Raw genomic sequence first — 21119 nt, forward strand, 5'->3', positions numbered from 1 at the left:
GATTGACAAGATGAGTTGGTAGGGAAGTCTCTACGTCAAGCAAAGCATCTAACAGAAGATAGGAGAGAATGGCAAAAAACTAGCTGCAGCCATATATCAAGGGTGCATGGATAAGAGAGAGAGGTTTATTTATTGACATTCTCTTACCCAACGTTTCTTCCATTATCACCGAGAAATAAACCAGAAACCCTGCAAGCATGAACTCTAAGTGTCAGAAAAACTAGTTACCAGTATCTCACATCTTATTTCATGCACGTTTATAATGAACATTACCTTTCTTGTCGAGTTTGAGCCATGAGATAAATCCCTTCGAGTCTTCATACTGTAGACCAAAATACCACGTTTCTCTAAGTCCAATAGTACGGCACACAAGATCGAATAGATCTCTTCCAGTCGCACGCCACTGTCAAGAAATGATTATTCAATTAGAATCGTGAAGAATTATTGGTGTAAACATTGTGACAAAAACAACTTCAAATAAAACATCAATGAAACCATCGAATATCAAATAACCAACCATACAATTCTATAATTACTAACTATTCTTGAAGCAGATATCTGACATATCTTAATTCATTTGCAGTAAGTCTAACAGAAAAAGATATGCAGGTACTTCTTGGAAGTGAGTCATACAACATTCCTAGAATTATCGAACAAGTCTTTACATACCATACATATACACTTAAAAATACTTCAAACTACTAAAACTACATATAGTGCACAGTATATACCATCTCAGGTGCTATAACATAAATGCGACTAACCTCTAAATTAAATTCCAATTCTGCATCCAAAGTACACACTTTTACTGGGAACGACTTTCCTGATTTCTTACGCCTAAACGGAGGCATTTTGTCCTACATCTTTATCGAAAATCATCACTATATACAATTACCGCACCGCTGCTCAAAAAATACACATAATGAGTCGTTAAATAAACAGAAAACAACAGAAAACATGACGTTCAACAACTTCATCCTTTCACACAACCCTTACATTTTTCGCTTATCGCAACTCGTCTTTCAGCTGTTCATGACAATTTAATATGGCCTCTGTCTTGTATTAAACATGACGCTTAAATTGAAATGTTTAGCATAGTAATAAAGTAATGTGCGGTGATTATGGCTGAAAAGGGCGCCCATTTGACTGCCACAACACAGCTTAGGCCGTCAATATTTGAGGTCGTAGCTCAGGATGCGTTAAGTGCAACATTCCATCCAGCATTAAAAAGGATAGCTGAGGTAAAAGAGGTTATGATTGAATATTCATTTCTAATTCTTGTGCACAGTTTTTAATACTATGATTTTTAAATGTTAAAATATGTAAAAAAAAGTTAACTTGATATTTTGTCTGTCCTTAGTTTCTGGCGACATCCAATCCAGAAAGATATGGTTGGTTGGTTAGATGGTATGAGGAAGCATACTTCGTGCTCAATGGCTTTCTACAAAACTATTATCTGAAATACTATGGTAAATTACTTTGTTTAATACAGCGATTTTCTGTTTATTTTAAAATAATGAGCTATGATATCATTTAAATATACTTATCAGAGAAGAACACAAAGTTAAGGTAGACTATGATTGTCATTAGGATGGTCTTTGTTTCATTCATCAGAAGCATCAGTTACTATGTTCATAACAGGTCCCGAAGCCTTTTTGTTGATACTGTATTTTCCATGTCTTGGAACACTTATAAAATTGGGAGAGGAGTCCTCTGCGGAGACCACATATCTTCCACATGCATTCTACAGCATTTTTTCAAGTTTGATTCTTAAATATTTACTCTAGTAGCATTTACAGGGAATCCAATGCTGTACCAAAGTTTTCTCTAACTGGACTATGATGGTAGAGCCGGTCTATGAAAATATAGAGATTGTTCTTGATATTTTTTATTTTCATGACAGTTATTTTCTCTCATTTTCCTCTACCCACACTGATCTCTCATTGTTTATATATTTTTAATATATACTCTTCCTTCCTTATTTTTTCCCTCTCTCCTGTCCTTTCTTTATTCCTTATTTTTGCCCTCCCTCGTTTCTTCCTTCTCTCTCCTCCTCCCTTGCTTTCTTTATCTCTAATTTCCCCTTTCCTTTATTTTCTTCTTTCGTTGTCTTATCCCTTCCTGTCTTCCTTCATTTCTTAATTTTTCTCTCTCTCTCTCTCTCTTCCTTTTTTCCTTATCTTTGCCTCCCTCCTTCCTTCAGGAGATGTCATAACCTTTAAATTATAAAAGTTGAAAATTTAAGAAAACACTAGAACATAGGCCTACCTGAAAAAGAAAGAGAAAAAACAGTTCATTAATAACAGAAAGATTGGCCAGCAGGATACTTCTACAGGAAAAGTGGAAAAAACAACCAGGATGGCTTACACAGGTGCACAATGACTTGGCAGAAATAGGTATCAAGGAGGAGGATTTAAAAGAAAGGACATCATTTAGGAAGAAGGTTGCGGGAATGAGGGATGCATCTGAAGAGCAACATGCAAAGCCACGGAACATTTCGGTGGAAGAGTGAGCAAGAAGAAGTCAAAGACTCAAGAATCTTTGGCGAGATTGTAAAGGAAAGGGTATCGGTCTGCGTGACAGAAGGAAGATTGTGTAAACGTGGCCCACAGGTGGCCGTATCGATAAAAAAAATTTTTTTTAAAGAAGAGAAAGACATGTTTTGTTCTATAAGATCATCTTGAATTCTATCAAATCATTTTCATATCATGCGTACCGGTACCTTATAAGTTGTATGAATAAAATTGTTCACATTGTGTAAACTTGTCCCTTATTATGAATGGGTAATATTGTCTGGTGGCCACGATCGTTACAGACATCAAGTCTGTATGGTCTGACACCACGACTAGCTGGTTTGAGAAGAAAATTTATTGACGGTGTCTCCACACTACTGTTATACAGCAGCTTCACTCAGCCGCTCCTGGAAATACTAACTGTTCCTCTTATTGTGCTGTCACTGTCAATAAATTTCCTTTATCGAAATATCGCAGTACAATAATTTGAGGCTGCTCTAATGATTCGGCACATAAAATTACGCTTTAATAATAATGTTATTTGTTTTTTACGTCCCACTAACTACTTTTATGGTTTTCGGAGACTCCAAGATGCCGGAATTTAGTCCCGCAGGAGTTCTTTTACATGCCAGTAAATCTACTGAAATGTAGCTGCCGAGCTGAGTGGCTCAGACGGTTAAGGCGCTGGCCTTCTAACCCCAACTTGGCAGGTTCGATCCTGGCTCAGTCCGGTGGTATTTGAAGGTGCTCAAATACGACAGCCCCGTGTCGGTAGATTTACTAGCACGTAAAAGAACTCCTGCGGGACTAAATTCCGGCACCTCGGCGTCTCCGAAGACCTTAAAAAGTAGTTAGTGGGACGTAAGGCAAATAACATTATTATTATTATAAATGAAGCTGACGTATTTGAGTATCTTTAAATACCACCGGACTGAGCCAGAATTGAACCTGCCAAGTTGGGGTCAGAAGGCCAGTGCCTTAATCATCTTAGCCACTCAGCCTGGCAAAGTTACACTTTAAAGAACATTTTATTTGCAGTGAGAAACACTGGATATCCATGACACATCTGTTGCACAGTCTTTGTTTGGGCTCACTCTTCCTGTACATTGAACAGAAAAATATTCTAATTCAAACCCTTATTATTGTAGAAGAATTCCTCGTGAACAGTCAAGATTTTCTTCTGAAGATGCAGAGCAAATTTCTCTGCGAAACTTAGTTTCACCTTGTGTTCTGACACAGCATCAGCCTAAAAGCCCATATCATGCCTACAAGTACGGGCCGTGAAAGTATCAACGTTAACTTGAAGATCTTATCCAGACCTTTGAATGCTGCTCTTCTAAGAACAAGTCTTCAGCGAATCTCTGGACTATTTGAGCTACTTCTACTGATGGTTGATTCCAGGAAACAGAAACTATTCACCTCTTTGATTAACTCATTATTTATCATAATGTTTGATGATAAACTTGTTGTTATGATTTTGGTCCTGTTGATACCATTACACATTACAAAAACAAAATTGAAAATATCTCCTGAAACATCAGAGTAATGGCGACATAACTCTTAGGTGAGATGCCCGGTATATGTATCAGAATGTACTTTAATTTGTCTTGTTGTTCTGTCTTCAGGAGCATCGTTTGCAGAGACTTTCTATGGCCTACAGAGAGTCTCCCTCAAAGGAGAACCTTTGTCTGAAAGGGGACGCTTTGTGTCACTGCTATGCCTGGTGGTATTTCCGTATGCTAGAAGCAAGCTGGAAGTCTTGGCTACTAGACTTAAATTTGAAGAGGCCGACGGCGTTCCTCCTTCATCGGGCTGGACATGGGGAACTCGTAGGGCTGTGATCGTCTTCCACAAGTGGTTCCACACGGTATGGGAGACTGCGGTACTGTTACAGTATCTAACTTACCTCACAGGTAAAACAGCAAACCACTCTCCTCTGTTGCGGATTGCAAGGCTCACACTACAGTATGCCCCAGAGATTACAGTCGAGGACTCCTTGGAGGCGGCATGGAACAGTGTGACTAACAATACTTCAAGGTTAGCACAGTTCTTTATTATGACGTACAACAGATTTCAATTACAAATATATATATCTACATGGTATCCCTAAACATGTGGGAAGTAATCGGGGGGATGGTAGAACACCCTAAAAAACACAAACAATCCCTATGAACATATGTCCTACTGTCTCAATCGTTTATCACCATGAAACATCTGCATTTAGGGCTGTCGCCCAGGTAGCAGATTCCCTAGCAGTTATTTACCTAGCCTTTCCTTAAATATTTTCGAAGAACTTGGAAATTTGATAAAGTACTAAGTACACTTACGTCATCCTTCTCCCCCCCCGCATCCCTTCTCCTCTCTCTTGCTGATCTATACTGCGTGACACTCTCTCTGTATGTTGCACTCCTTCCAGCAGCTTGTTCCAAACAAGCGCAAGCTGAGTACTCGTTATTTCACACACACACACCCTCCCTTAGTACTTTCTCTATCAGATTTTTCGAGTTAATTCCAATTTTGTTCTTCAGGTTCTTTGGGTGCCAACTGAATTGAGACTTCCTTTAAACACAGCTTTTGTTCATGCTACATAGAACAAGTCCAGCTTTCTAAATTCGTCAAGTGTATAGTTGTCATGTTGGACAATTCCCTCTGCGCCATTGTGGAACTCGCGCTCAGAACTTTCCAGAAACTTAAGACTTCACTTGAATTTAAATGTGCAACACGAGTTGAACCGTTAACCTAAGACTTTGACATCAAGAAATTTTAAATGACATCACAATGATTTTATTCATCTGTTAATTTTAACATATTTTGGTTATAGTTATTGTAACTTATGTACAAGGTTTTTACTTGTATGTCATTCCACTACCATCCATCCTCTTGTTCATCCATATTACTTCATTTTTAGATTATGTCTTTTGCTTGTAATTTCGGCTAGGCTGATGATGGTCCAAAAACGGACTGAAACTAGTACCTGACACTATCATATTGTAATGTTTGGTAAACGTTAAATGATGTTAAGTATTGAGAAAGTGGAGCAATAAATCTTGTATTCATTTTAAGTTAAGTCTTAACTCAATACGGAACCCAACCATGAAGTTTATTACTTTAAATGATGAAGCTAACCAAGCAAAAAGAAACGCCTTTCAATATCTAGGCATTAAATTAAAAATAGCCAAATTAGGCAAAGACATAGATTTTCTCAAGAAGTGCATTCAGTTCGATCTAACACCAAATTTCTTAAGACATAACAAAAAGAAACATCGTATTTCGTTACAAACTTCTAAAACTCAAACCAAGACTAACAAAATCTGGTTGAAAGATGAAATTAAGTTTTTGTATAAGAAAAAATCATTTCTCAACCATAAATTATACGAGTCTCACCTCGCGGCAACTAAAACATTATCTAAAGCACATTGGACAATCTTTTTCCAATCAGTTGAAGATAAATTATTTTTAGACCTATCTAGAAAACAACATACTTTGGATAATAAATTGGCAAAACTAAGGAAATCCAAATCGCAGGACCATCGAATTAAACGCAATAATAGACCAGCAAATGACTGTAACCAATTCCATCCACCCGTAATCAATCTATCCAATACTCCCTTAAATGCAAATGAAGAAATAAATTTAGCCAAGGGTCCAAAACATAATTGGCCCGATTCGAGCACAACTAACTCAATCATCACAATGATAACAGAATCAGAACTGGCCATTTCCAAAACACCTTCAGACACACAAGATGAACTAAGATACGAAATCAAAAAGAAGCTTAACAACTTCCTCTCTTGTAAGAACTCACCTAATTTTTCCAATTCTTAAAACAAGAACATACAAACTGACCTGAAACTCCTACATGCCCTGAAAAAGAAAATTAAAGATAACAACTTAATCGTAACCAAGGCTGACAAAGGTAATACGACGGTCATCACAGATAAGAATGAATATATCAGCAAAACATCCGATTTCTTTAAAGATAGTTCTTTCTCTATAGTTAAAAAAGATCCCACACAAAAAAATCCAGAGACTTCTAAAACAAACCTTAAAAAATTCTTCCTTTCTGTTCACTGAACAAGAAAAAAGCCAGCTGATTAATATGAACCCCGGACTTCCCACGGCTAGAGCCCTTCCTAAAATTCATAAAGCCCATTCATCCAATTATCAACTTTAGACCGAGTCCCCTATATAAAACTACGCAATTTATCCAAAAGTTTCTAAGTAAAAATGACCTTTTTTCATCTAAGAAGTCGATTAGAAACTCCCTCGAATTAATAGACAAACTTAATAACTTCAATATGCGACCTGACTATTCAATCCATTCTTTCGACATTGTTAATATGTACCCCAGTATACCAATTTCTAAACTAATTCCCATCATCAAAAATAATCTACAAAAAAACGGTCACCTAAGTAAACTGGAAATCCAAGATTTTATTACACGGCTTAAATTGGTAGTTAACAACAACTTTTTTGCGTTTAATGGTACTATTTACCAACAAAACGGTCTAGCAATGGGTTCATCGGCTTCCGGGATTCTCGCAGAAATCTATCTAGACTTTCTCGAGAACACAAAAATCAACAATAAATTTGATAACATCCTCTTTTGGGCTAGATACATCGACGATGTCCTTGTAGTTATTAACGAGAACCTGCAAGATGCTAATACCACACTTCAAACATTAAATAACATTGATCCTTACATTAAGTTCACTTTGGAGTCAGAAGTAGATCAAAAAATCAATTTTTTGGATCTCTCCATTACTAGACAACAGGAATCCTTAATCTACAAGATAAATAGAAAACTCACCCAATCGGCCGTCACAATCCAACAAGATTCATTTCATCCCTTCCCCCACAAAAAAGCAACTTATAATAGTCTCATACATAGAGCATTTAACGTACCCATGAACAAAAAAGATCTTCACACGGAACTGAATACTATCCATCACATTTCTAGATTCAACGGCTATAATAATCAATTCATAGAAAATATCATTAGTAAACACAAACTCCGACCTAAGACCACACTTAAAAAAGAACCATTTAAACACGACTCTGTCTCCACTTTTACTTATGTCAATGGAATTCACATAATTACTAATGTTCTAAAGAAAAAAGGCATGAAAATAGCCTTCAAAACCAGCAACAACAACATGCAAATCTTACATAACACTTCACATATTAATAAAATAAACAGATACTCAAAATCAGGTGTCTACAGAATCAGATGTAACACATGTTCAAATATTTCTTACATAGGGCAGACCGGTAGGAGTTTCAATATCACATACTCTGAGCATTTTAATGCAGCTAAATACAACAAATTTTCAGCCATCGGCCAACATATGGTCGATTATCACCATAGTTACATGTTACAAATTTCATATTTGGTCCGTATTGAAATGTACGTCAATTTAAGATATTACTAAAATTTATTAGGATCAACCTATTCAATACAATAGAATTTACAAAATTAGGACTCGCATCCTATTAAATTAAAATTTGAAGGGACATGTTTCGCCCTTTAAAAGGGCATCATCAGCCTTTTTACACTCATACTTAAAAATCAGGATCCTGATTGTCATGGTAAAAAATATAAAATAAGAATATAAGATTAGAGTGAAATTATACAATGTGAGAAATTGTTATGAGTTCTTAAATAATAATTTACAATTAAAACTTATTTAAAATGTTTGTGAAGAAAAAATTTGAAGTTGGTATGATATTACATTAGTAATTTAAAAAAATGATTTTATAAATTAGACAAACTAGGCCTTAACCACATAATAACAAGAAGGTCTATGGCTAAAGTTGCCGTATCAAAGTTCGAGTGAAATTCGGCTGGAAGCAACTTGATTTAGATGTTGGAGAGAAGGTTAATGTGAAAAATCATACATTGGGCAAACAGGCCGGAGCTTCCTTACTAGATACCAGGAGCACTATAATGCCAATAGACATAATAAATTTTGTTCTTCAGGTTCTTTGGGTTCCGACTGAATTGAGACTTCCTTTAAACACAGCTTTTGTTCATGCTACATAGAACAAGTCCAGCTTTCTCAATTTGTCAAGTCTATATTGGTCATATTGGACAATTCCCTCTGCGCCATCGTGGAACTCACGCTCAGAACTTTCCAGAAACTTAAGAATTCACTTGAATTTAAATGTGAACACGAGTTCAACCGTCAACCTAAGACTTTGACATCAAGAAATTTTAAACGACATCACAATGATTTTATTCATCTGTTAATTTTAACATATTTTGGTTATAGTCATTGTAACTTATGTATAAGGTTTTTACTTGTATGTCATTCCACCACCATCCGTCCTCTTGTTCATCCATATTACTTCCTTTTTAGATTATGTCTTTTGCTTGTAATTTCGGCTAGGCTGATGATGGTCCAAAAACGGACCGAAACTAGTACCTGACACTATCATATTGTAATGTTTGGTAAACGTTACATGATTTTAAGTATTGAGAAGGTGGAGCAATAAATCTTGTATTAATTTTAAGTTCAGTCTTAACTCAATACGGAACCCAACCATGAAGTTTATTACTTTAAATGGGAACACAAAAGAAATACAGATGTGCTGAATGACCTTAAAAGCAGACCTGTATTGGAATACATCTATGAATACCAGAGAAATTGGCTAGAACACCTAAACAGGATGGACAGAAGCAAGAGCCCCAAAGCAGTCATAAACTACTGCCCCGATGGGAAGAGATCTCTGGGACGCCCCAGGAAGAGATGGCGTGAAAATGCAAATCTTTTGTATAGACCGTAACAGTTCTTCTATAGGACTAATACCTGAAAGGATGATGATGATGAAATGATAGATCTTTATTTTCATCTTATAGATTCTACATTTTGAATATTTCTGCACACCTTTTCATTGCTGTTGCAATTAACAAAATGTGTATCTTTCTTCCATTCATTAACCTTTGTCTTCTTTGCCTCCAGGTTGTCCATGAAAACGTTTGGACGAGCACTGATTGGAATGCTTGAGGTGGGAGCCTTCTTCCTCCAGTTCCTGCGTTGGTGGCAGACGGAGAAAGGGGACTTCAACCTCACCGCTCTACCTGTCCCACCACCTCCCGAGGTAATATTTGTTCCTCTCATGGAATCACATTCCGATAATTTTGATTATCAGATGAAACGAAGAATATAGGCGGTAAATTAAGCTAGATAAAAAATTATTGGAAGGAAGAGAAAATTACCCTACAATGTCTTTCTGTATGTCTTGATTTGACCCTTATTTGATCCTTTCTATTACTAATTTTCATCCTTTTGTCTGTGTCCTGTGTTTGTTTCTAGCCTTTTACCATCATTATTAGCACGCCTGGTGGCCATGATCGCTAAGGCGTTAACCCAATCGTTTCAGGTTTAATGGTCCCGCGTGTTCGCTTGGAAATCAGATTGTATTTTTTTTTATTTTAGAATTTGCTTTATGTCCCACCGATACAGAGAGATTTTATGGCAACGATGGGATAGGAGAGGGCTAGGAGTGGGAAGGAAGCGATCATGGCCTTAATTAAGGTACAGCCCCAGCATTTGCCTGTTTTGAAAATGGGCAACCACGGAAAACCATCTTCAGGGCTGCAACAGTGGGATTCGAACCCACTATCTCCCGGATGTAAGCACACAGCTGCAACTCGCCTGGTCAGATTTAAATCGCCCTCAAATACTGTGCACCGCTCTGAATTAAATGCCATAAATTGAACAGCAAGCAAAATTTTCATGCACAGTTTTCAGTGAATTCAAAATAACTGTACTCGACAACAATGACATTAGAACATAGATTTTGTGTGGTAAATCTCGAAACATTCGGGTATGTGTAAAAGCATTTCCACTACTCATTGTCTCTTGAAATATTGTGGTCTCAATGTATTTACCTTTGCTCCTATATAATTGTATGCGAGGCTTATGAACCTGGGACATCGGCATGCAGAGGGCAAAGTAGGGCTTAATTTCATCTTCATTAGTGTCAAACCACTTGTTACCGTCTGTTCCGTAGCGTAGTAAATGTTTGTTTCCTGTGCAGTGTGGGATATGATGGCTTCTTTCTTACAGAGAACACCGAGCTCGATAGCTGCAGTCGCTTAAGTGCAGCCAGTATTCAAGTAATCGGGAGATAGTGGGTTCGAGCCCCACTGTCGGCAGCCCTGAAGATGGTTTTCCGTGGTTTCCCATTTTCACACCAGGCAAATGCTGGGGCTGTACCTTACTTAAGGCCACGGCCACTTCCTTCCACTTCCTATGCCTTTCCTATCTCATCGTCGCCAAAGACCTATCTGTGTCGGTGCGACGTAAAACAAATAGCTTACAGAGAACTGTTGATGACAACTGAAAATTCACTACAATAGTTTTGCTGTACCTTGATTCAGTTCCTCTTACTGTTCCAGCTTTTGTATTCCTGACCTGATATTCAATTCTTTTGGGTTTCTTCCCAACTGACATCTTTTTAGTCTTGGAAATCTTAATTTTTAGACCACACTTGCTGCTCCATTCATATTAATTATAGGCCTGTTGTTTATACTTAATGTGCCTTTCTGTCTGTGCAGTCAACTTTTGCATTTATTGTAATTTTTGGAAGAGTATTCCAATTTATATGACATAATATATCTTCTTTCTAGGTTCCTGTAGAAGCTGAGAGATATAGTGGAAAGTGTCCCATCTGTTTTGAACAGTGGAGAAATGAGACTGTTTTACCAGTTTCAGGGTAAGCTTTCAAACTTTAACCATGACGAATATAAGAACCAAGTGTGATGACTCATCGAGTTCAGGCGCGCCCCGCCAGGCAGCGCTAGAGTTTGGTAGCTCCACAATACCTATCAGCTGGTCTTAGGAATGGTGACACAGGACACGTATTACGCCGTATCTAATAAGTATATACACTGTCTTTTAATTTTAAAAATGAGAGATTACAATTAAAATACCACGGCAGAGAACAATGGAAAAATATCATACATGGAAATAAGAGCTAGGACTTTCATCACATGTTCCGAAAAGCACAAGTTACTCGAGTGTACATATACATAAATAACACAACTCTCAGCATATTAAAAAAATACCCATGAACCATTTAAAGGTAATACTCTACTTACCATCTCAGTTTGTCGGTTACTGGACTTTCGAAAGCGTGCGTGAAGATTTGGCGGATGTTCGAGATTGTAAATCTCGCCGGATTTCTTTCACTCTGAAGAAAAATCGGCACTTCAGATAATGATAAACAAGTCTGGGGATTATATCCATAACATGCTGAAGACAACAGCCAGCTTCTGAAGGATCAACTGAAATTTTGTCTATAGAATCGATACAATCAAAAAATATTTCGCTCCACATCGATTTTGAGTTAAGTTTTTCACGAATTACTTTCTCGGCCTGGAAAAGAATGTCACATATACTTTTCGAAGGGCGTGTTTAAAAACACTTCATTATTGCTTGAACCGTAGTCTGTTATTTCGGAGAGAACTGAGAATGTACTTTGACTATTGCCACGTAGAGAATGGGCACAGGGCAAACACTTAATACGTGATTAACAACGTACCCAGCCAAATGGTACACTACACACTTCTCAATCGAAGAGTTTCGAACTGTGTATTTCTAACCTGCTTCTCCAATACATTAATTCTCGATTTTGCTAAGTTTAGACTGGATCTAGCTCGAATTAAATTTCGAATAGCATTTTTTAGGCGCCTTTTGAGCGATAATATTGTCTTTTCGGCATCAGAAAGCACACTAGAATAACCCAAATTTTGGTCAACATTAGACTAATCTTTTAATTCTCCATTTGCTTCTACACTCCCGTCTTCAATCCCCTTTCTTCTTCTCCTAGTGGTGTCTAGATTCTTTTTCCAGTTGGGAGTTTCACGGGACTTAATTTCACTTGAAAGGTATTTCGGCAAATTAGGGGAAATGTGAGGCACTGCTCCTGGACGTAATTTCCATCTCTCACGAGGCATAACCACTTTTTCACCATTCACTATAAAGTTATCTGATTTTACTATCAAATCATCAGAGAAATGAACTTGACAAATTCTACTATTACGCGTTAACACAGTATCCTTTCATGGAATAGCTCTGGCCCATTTTTCAAATTTATTTCCATCCTTCGGCAGTGAGAAGAATTTTATGCCATTAACTACTCTACCATAGCCTGACTTACAGCCAGGTACAAAACAGTACAGCATGTTGAACTGTTAATTTAATCAGGCCACATAACACACGTGCTTTAAGTGCACAACACACAATGAACTGAGTATAGGAACTGAAAGCAAAGGAAATTCAACTTGTTGACTTGAAATATCCCCGCACTTTCGAACACATGGTTTGCCGGTCTACTGAAGCACGTGTTGGTCACCGACGTTTGCAGTGCTCCCAGTGGCGGGTCCACAAACTACCACGCTATAACAGTTGAGTCATCACACTTGGTTCTTATATTCGTCATGCTTTAACGTTAAGATACTCTGATTGTAATGCATAATATTATCCCTTAAAGAATATGTCAGTTATCTTCCTCTTCTAGTGCCGTCACCTCACTGAAGGTTGATGACCATCACGGAGTAAGTTAACCGTATTGTAGTTTCAAGTGAAGGTAAGGTAGGGTCCAGTGGCGACGAGGCGGGACAGTCGCCCGCGCACTTTGTTGAGAAAACACTACATTCTTATTCCATTTTAGCCACCTGAAACTAGGAATTATTAAAAAAGAATTTGTACAAGTTCTGTTGTCTTATCATCTAATTATTTCCTTTCATTTCTTTAGTTAATTATTAACAAAATTCTTAGCAGAAATACCCACAAAGTGTCATTCTTCGCAACCAATCATTTTGCAGCAAGTAGTGGAGACTTGCGCAGCAACGTGTAGCATGTGTTGTGAGGAAGGGTAACAGGGGTATATTGTTGCCAAGGTCGTGGACACCGAGGTATGATTCTCCCGCTTGCTGCATGCATTCATCAGTCTCGGAGTCTCTGTAGTGTCTTGTTAGTTTCTTAGTGTGTAGTCAAATACAAAAATTATTTTTAATTGTATAATCACGTTCTACTTCTATTTAATTGTAAGACATACGTAATTATTGTTCCTTTGGTGAAAGTTTTATTCATAGCATTGAATCAGTTATTATTGCACTTAAGTTGGTAGACTGTCAACCTTCACCTCTTAGTCGAAATTCGCTCAGAGAGCATCAAAGAACTTACCATTTTGTAACTCTGTTTCTCAGTTTTGATGTATACGCCGTCTTCACCCCTCCACCCTCCACCCCCCCTCTCCTGGCCGCTATATCCCTCAATCCTGGGTACTTTCTGCTGTCTATACATTTTTGTGCTCCCCCCCCCACTTCTAATTCCCAATCGCCGCTTCTGGTAGGATCCATCTATTCAACACAAGTCGAACATCAAATTAATAATATACCGGGTGAGTTGGCCATGCGGTTAGGGGCGCGCAACTATGAGCTTGCATCCGGGAGATAGTGGGTTTGAATCCCACTGTCGGCAGCCCTGAAGATGGTTTTCCGTGGTTTCCCATTTTCACACCAGGCAAATGCTGGGGTTGTACCTTAATTATGGCCATGGCCGCTTCCTTCCAACTCCTAGGCCTTTCCTATCCCATCGTCGCCACAAGGCCTATCTGTGTTGGTGCGACATAAAAGCAACTAGCAAAAAAAAAAAAAAAAAAAAAAAAAGCAAATTAATAATAAATCTTATATGTTAATACTTATCATCAGGTACTAGTTTCAGTGGTAAACTTATTGCACTAAAAAAGGAGATTAAGAATCCACCTTGTCAGTACTAATCAAAAAACTATTTAATACATGAATCAGTATTGAACAAGGCAGATTCTGTATCTCTTTTTTTTTTCTTTCAGTGCAGTAAGTTTATCACTGTAAGTAGCAACATAGGCCATTAATATGGTCACGTTTATAGATGTTAGTTTTGATGCCCATTAAACTGCAGGGGATGGGGTAAGTCACATTCAAAACACATAACTGACTTCATTCTTTGGTCATTCAACTTTCTAACACCCTTTTCTGATTTTTCCAGGCATCTAACAACCTACTCTGATCCATATTTGATGAGTATGATTGTCTTCTTCAAAACTCAGTTTTTGTAAATCGTAGATGGCTGTAGAGGCCAATCCTGGAAACTCAGATTCTTCCACATTGTTGACATATATTTTGTCTGGTGGGGACTGGCTGTGTAGTGATGTTTTTCTTCATAAATTTGCGTTACATTAAGATCGACTGATCTTTTTTATAAGTTTGTGTTGTTTCCTAGCATTGTGCTTGTCAGTTTCTATTTTCTGATGTCATTCCTCAAAGTGCTGAGTTCCTTCCAAGACATTACGGCACCATACTGTACACTCAGGTGCAGTAGCTTCCCAGTTGGCATTTTCTCATGTATTTTTGTATCTTCATACCACTTCCGTGGTCCTCTGTGTCGTCTTTGACCATCTTTTAGCTGGGAATAAAGAATTAGTTTGCTGACCTGGCTGGGAATCTAACCCACAGCACTGATCTTTCAGCCAAGGAGCCGGCATGTAGTGTGTATCAGTGATGGCGACAGAAAGGAAAGTCACGAGAATGGAACACAGGAGCAGGGTACTTCCCTAGACGTGAGTACCAGTTGATGTCCAACTTTGGATTTTCCAAAGACAAGTTGTCTGGGAATCCCCACAGTTGTACATTCAAAGCAAATTCAATCGGTACCACGCATGACAACATTCCTTATGTAATGTAACAGCCACGAATAAGGTAAATTACCCACAAAAGAATGGTTTATTTGATTTGATTTATTTTTGTTCATTTGTTTTATCATATTATGGTACATTGTTCATGTATATTTTTCTGTTTGATTCATCATCATTGGTTCCTTCCATTCGAAGCGCATAGGGCAGCAAGCTTCTGCCGAGTCCTGTTCGAATGGCATCCTCGATATCCCACCTGATGTTAACTGTTCCCGGGTCGTCTTTGAACTTTTGATGCCATGTTTTGCGTTTGGAGGCTTTCGCTTGTTTCCTGGTGGTTCTCATTGCATAGCATTTGAATATCGGCTACCTGGTAAGCAAAGAATATGGCCAGCTAGAAACATTCAACGTTTTCCCAGAATATCTTGAAATTTCCTGCAGCCACTCTGTCGCAAAATTTCATTTGTGACTTGGTCACACCAAGTGACGCCTAAAATTTTGCATAGACATCATTGGTGCAATACATTAATTTTCTATGCTGTCTCCACCATAATTTACATGTTTCACTGGATTGGGAAATCAAATCTTACGCATCACCCTATCCAAGTGACATAAATGTTAATGTAAATTGTACATTTGTTTTGTTGCAGATACGTGTTCTGTTATCGCTGCATCGTCAAGTATGTACAAGAAAATGGATGCTGTCCCATCACAAAATATCCAACTTCTGTAAACGACTTGATACGTGTATATAAATGACATTCCTTCCTGTTGTATTGTTATAGTTTTTTGTTAAATATATGAGATTTTATCAAGAATAAAATGAGGGATGTTTATGGACATTCCTGCAAAATATGTGAAGTTATTTCTTGGAAATCAACACTATTTTAGGGAATTTGAAAGACGTATATACAGTAAAGCTTGTCTTTAATGGAATTACAAGGGACCAAGAAAGTTTTCTTATAAAGACAGTCTCCAATTAATGGAAGTATAGTAGAAAATAGTGTGTATTCTCTCTATTTATTCACTCTAGATGTTTGAAAACATGTCAAACATTATAAGAATCCATTAAATTGGTAACTTTTCGTACTGGTACAGAACTGCACTTTACATTCTCCACCAGAGTTCTTGAAATTGCAGTGGTTTTGCTCTTGGTTCCCTAACATTCTACTAAAACTTAAGCCTCAAAAATATATTACACTGAACATTGTTGTATCGTATGAATTTCAACAGGCGTGTGGGGGTGTGTAAATAAACTTGTAAATACCAGAAATAGTTCAAAATACTGGCTTAAATTTTAATTAAAGATTCTACTACACATACGTATTTACAGTCTTATTTGGTTTACAAAAATCTCTTTTTTTAAATTTATTTCAACTTTACAAACTTTCTTTACACCTTTAAATAAGCTCACCAGACGAAAAATTAACCCTAGTGCGCATGCACAGATAGATCGTTCATTGAACCTGTACAGATAGCGCAGCAAATGAGTCCCGTGCTCAACCGCATGTGCACTGCCTATATGTGAGCATAAGGCAATAACAATCAATGAGACATTCACGTTCCAAGTGGACAGTGTTTGTCAACAGGGGTAGATATAAGGATGTGATAGAGTGTCAAAAAGGGGCAATCGTGTATGGCCGTGTCCATGGCCATACGGTGGGTGAAGTTGCTGGATTTGTTGGTGTTTTGCAAAGGACTGTTCAACGTCTCTACAAGCAGTAGTGTACTACATGTGGCCACGAAACTTGTCGTCAGAAAAAGATCCTGACTGAGAGGAACCAGAGACGCGTTTCACGGCTTGTGAATCAAAATCGCTTCCAAACCTAACAGGAATTTCTGGAGTCAGTGAATGAAGGTTTATCCCAGCCTGTCAGCGAGAGAACATTGCGATGGGAACTGCATGCAATGAATATCTGGAGTCGGTCACCTTGCGAGAGGCCATTGTTCCCACAGGCACATAAAGATGTGCGTCTTCAATGGGCTAGAAATCATCCAACATGGTCAGAAGCTGACTGGTGGAAAGTAATGTGGTTTGATGAATCATGTTTTTGGCTGTATTCCAATGATGCACGTCATCAAGAGCACCGAAGGCCAAATGAAGCATTTCATCCTGGATGTGTGCAAGGTCAGGCTCAAGTCTGTGATGTTTTGGGGGCATATTTCATACCATTTATGTGGCCCGCTCACTGAGATGACCACTAACATGCAGCATGTTTATTTAAAACATTCTGGATGATAAGGTGTTGCCTTTCAGTCAACATCTGCAAGATGAGTATGCTGTTGATACCCCGATGTTTCAAGATGACAACAGCAAAGCTTGAGCTGGACGCATATGTGATTGGTCTTATTAATACTCCCCCACCTTATTACATCTCGACTGGCCTGCAAAATCACCTGACATGAACCCCATTGAAAATCTGTGGGACATACTGGGACAGCAGGTAGAACGCCGACATAAGTATCTCCGCAGTTTGGTTGAATTGCGCAATCAAATCCTCAGCGAGTGGCTTAACCTGGATGCGACATACCTGCACAACCTTGTGGACTCGCTTCCTAACCAAACCCAGACGGTTATAAAGTTCAGTCGCGGAGTTACACGATATTAAATTATACTTATAATGATTTCTCCTGGAATGTCTGATTTTTTGTCCAGGGAGCTTAGTTTCATAATTCTTAAAATGTTCTTTATTTTACTTTAGATAATACTTAGCTTGAGAACTGAAGTTTTCTTTCTTCTTACTTCTCCCGGAGATTCACCGAATGGTAGATGCAGTTCCCTGGGTTTGAACTTGGAACTCCTCAACTGACACGCTCACATAAGACTGAGTACGTCTATGGAAGGATCTCGATACCACCTCTTCTTACCTCAAAGAAAGGCTAGTATGACTCAACGACTGTTACTATCTCATGGACTTCTCAGTACAGAGGAGCACCTTCCCTAGACTGAAATTGTACTCTCCACCAACTGTTCGTAAAAGTAAAGCCTGAAGGAACTCAAGAATCTCTCACTTGTATCATATCAAGTGTCGTATTTGCCTGACTCCATGGCTAAATGGTTAATATGGTGGTCTTTAGTCCAAGGAGTCCCGGATTCGATTCCCAGTCCATTTGGAGATTTTAAATTTCATTGGTTAATTCCTAAGGCTTGGGAGCTGGGTGTTTGTGTCGTCTTCAGCATTAGAATTGATCTTAGGTAGGGTCCTATCCACACGGACATGCAGGTTGCCTATAATGTGACCAGAATGGTCAACTATCTTACGTCCGTATTGACTTAAAGAAACTAATAATACATTCATTTATTTAAACACCTTGTTCCACCTTGTCAATACTCTTAACAGTTTTTATTGTTATTAAAAGCCGTACTTGTTTCGAGAAACTTAAATTGTTCTCTTCTTCAGCAGAAAATTACCAAACAAACTCTTGGACTTGTTACATAATTATAATCTCAAATTCTTAAATTGACATATTAAAGTAATTTTAAACATCTATAGTAACTGTTGAAATGTTTGGTTAAATGATTTTAAAACATTAAATGTATTCTCATCTCATAAAATACAAACATTAGTTCATATCTTAGATTATCATTAACGAAACAATACAATACAATTTGCTCCTTCCACCAAGAGGTAATTAATTACTGTTTTTGTTTTTCTGTTTCCCCATCGATTTCTCACATAAAAATCAATTAACTTCTCTCCCTCTTTATTCATCATTATCTGGAGCAGTTTCGAACCACAGGCTGGATTTTCTTGGAACATAAGCCTTGCCATCCACCACTTCTATTCTCTCACTCCTGTCCAGTTCCCTCCTCTTGCCTCGATGCTCTTCTTTACAACTTTCAGCCATCTGTCCCTCGGTCTCCCTCTAGGTCTCTTCTTTACTCCTCTTTCCATATTCAAAAGTTCCAGTTACTTCTTCCATTCCTTTTCTCTTGCATTCTACCATTGCACTGGAATCTCCCATAATCACTCCCCTCTGTACCCTTCATATCTTTCGCCAGTGTCTCCACAAAATTGTCCATATCTTCTTTACATCCAGTCTAAGTGCATTCACTTGGATGAAATATTTTACTCCATTCTCTGTCCTTAACCCCCTGTGGGTGGGGGACGCAGACGAAGAATACACCCACGGTATCCCCTGCCTGTTGTAAGAGGCGACTAAAGGGGGCAACCAAGGGATGATTGTATTAGAACCATGAAACTCCTTGTGATTAGTACCACCACGCGGGCAACACCATGGGTCGCTTTTCCTTGCGCATAGTACCACTATGTTGGGTACCAAATAGGTTTGTGATTAGTAGCAAATGAGAGCGCGGCGGCTTTTACAGTACCTGTGATTAGTAGCACTATATGAACAACACCATGGAATGACGGAACCCATGGTTCTGGCTTGCCTATGATTAGTACCCACTATATGAGGAACACCATGGGATAGTACGAGTCCCTGTGGTTAGTACACTTAGGTGATGAACACCATCGGTTTGCGATGCCTGTCAATGGTGCCGCAATGTGCGAAATACAGTAGGTCTGTAATACATGTGCGAATTTCATTACCTGTGAGTAGTACCATAATGTGTGTAATACCGCGAGTCTACGCTACTCTTGATTAGTACCGCAACATGACAAATACCATGGTTTTACTTTTCTAGCGATAAATACCATTATGAGGGGCTGATTACTTGGATTTTGGACTCCTTTCGACTACAAGCAACATTGATTCAGTATCGTGCTATAGACGCAGTCCCTTGGTCAGTAATACTATTGTTTTACGCCAGCTCCTGTGCATGTGAGCCACTGTGGGTCAGTTTCACTGATCGTTTTAAATTCATATCCATCCATCCATTCATTCTTCGTCCTCACATTTTGAATTGTGGTCAGTGAAGGATTTTTGGTTTTTAATTTGTCATTTTTATTCGTCTCGTTTCGTACCAGTAGGGGCCAATGACCTAAATGTTAGGCCCATTTAAACAACAAACATCAATCAATCAATCAATCAATCAATCAATCAATCAATCAATCTCTGTCCTTAACTGTATCGTGATTATTCTATCACATATGTCGTTCACTTTTTCTACATATTCATCTAAGATCTTGTTGGTTATTATCCTCACTCCATTCTAAGTATTTTAAGTACTATGGCAATGCATTAAAGCAGGGCCTCTCAAACGCCCAAAATCTCATGCGTGCAGATCGAGGCGCAAGAGCTCCGTGCACTGTGCATCGGTGCCGCTCGGCATGGGTCGGATCAACGCTTCGTCTCTGGGCTACTCGGCTAAGCTCGGCTCTACTCGGCTATACTCGACTCAACTCAGCCCGGATGTGGAGCGCTACGGCGCAAGTGGGGCAGAGGGGGACAGGCGGAGCGAGCGAGACAGGCGTGAGGAAAGAGAAAGTAAGCGCTATTCCTCCACATCGAGGAGTGGGGGGTCTGCACTCTGGTCAACCAAGCCAAGTCGTCTTTTGCACCGTGCACAGTGCATGCACCACGCGCATGCACCCTGAGAGGCCCTGCATTAAAGTAACGAACAACAGTGAAAGTAGAGCAAGCAATGAAACTGAAATGTCCACATCACTAACAAGATGACAGCCGATGCTATGAAATTACCTCAAACGAGCATTTTGTGTTTCAAAATAGCTCCCCTGGAAGTCCATCGATTAAGGTACGGCTCCTTCAGCTATATCTATCCATTTCAATACCTTGGGTGTAATATAATACTGTAGTTAAATATTTAAATATCCGCGAATGCGGACAACCATTCGCGGATGCGGATGAAGGAACTGCGGATGTGGATATTATTTTGTATATCCACGCAGGGCTCTAGACATCAGCACTAATTTGCAAACCTCTGAACATTGCATTATGTTATATGGTGACAACCAGAGCTAGGATTATAACTTAAAAGCTTGGAAACATGATGCATAT

At 38.6% G+C, this 21119-nt stretch overlaps 2 protein-coding genes across 2 annotated transcripts in view; one reads left to right on the plus strand and one right to left on the minus strand.

Annotated features, from left to right (window-relative positions):
- Mer (ezrin/radixin/moesin family protein merlin) overlaps positions 1 to 996 on the minus strand; it is a 36507-nt gene extending 35511 nt beyond the window's left edge. Inside the window, exons 1-2 of the mRNA XM_067158670.2 lie at positions 765 to 996; positions 274 to 403 (exon numbers count right to left, since the gene is read on the minus strand). Coding sequence (XP_067014771.1) covers positions 274 to 403; positions 765 to 851 — 217 coding nt within the window. The 5' untranslated portion in view covers positions 852 to 996. The remainder of the gene's footprint in view (positions 1 to 273; positions 404 to 764) is intronic.
- A 27-nt stretch (positions 997 to 1023) lies between these two features.
- On the plus strand, positions 1024 to 16068 carry Pex12 (peroxin 12). Its single transcript, XM_067158673.2, has 6 exons — positions 1024 to 1241; positions 1361 to 1469; positions 4139 to 4550; positions 9476 to 9614; positions 11149 to 11234; positions 15845 to 16068. The coding sequence occupies exons 1-6, from the start codon at positions 1122 to 1124 to the stop codon at positions 15951 to 15953; spliced, it is 975 nt and encodes a 324-aa protein (XP_067014774.2). The 5' UTR covers positions 1024 to 1121; the 3' UTR covers positions 15954 to 16068.
- The last annotated feature ends 5051 nt before the right edge of the window (positions 16069 to 21119 follow it).

The sequence above is a fragment of the Anabrus simplex genome, chromosome X (assembly GCF_040414725.1).
Source record: "Anabrus simplex isolate iqAnaSimp1 chromosome X, ASM4041472v1, whole genome shotgun sequence".
In the NCBI taxonomy this organism is placed as follows: Eukaryota; Metazoa; Arthropoda; class Insecta; order Orthoptera; family Tettigoniidae; genus Anabrus; species Anabrus simplex.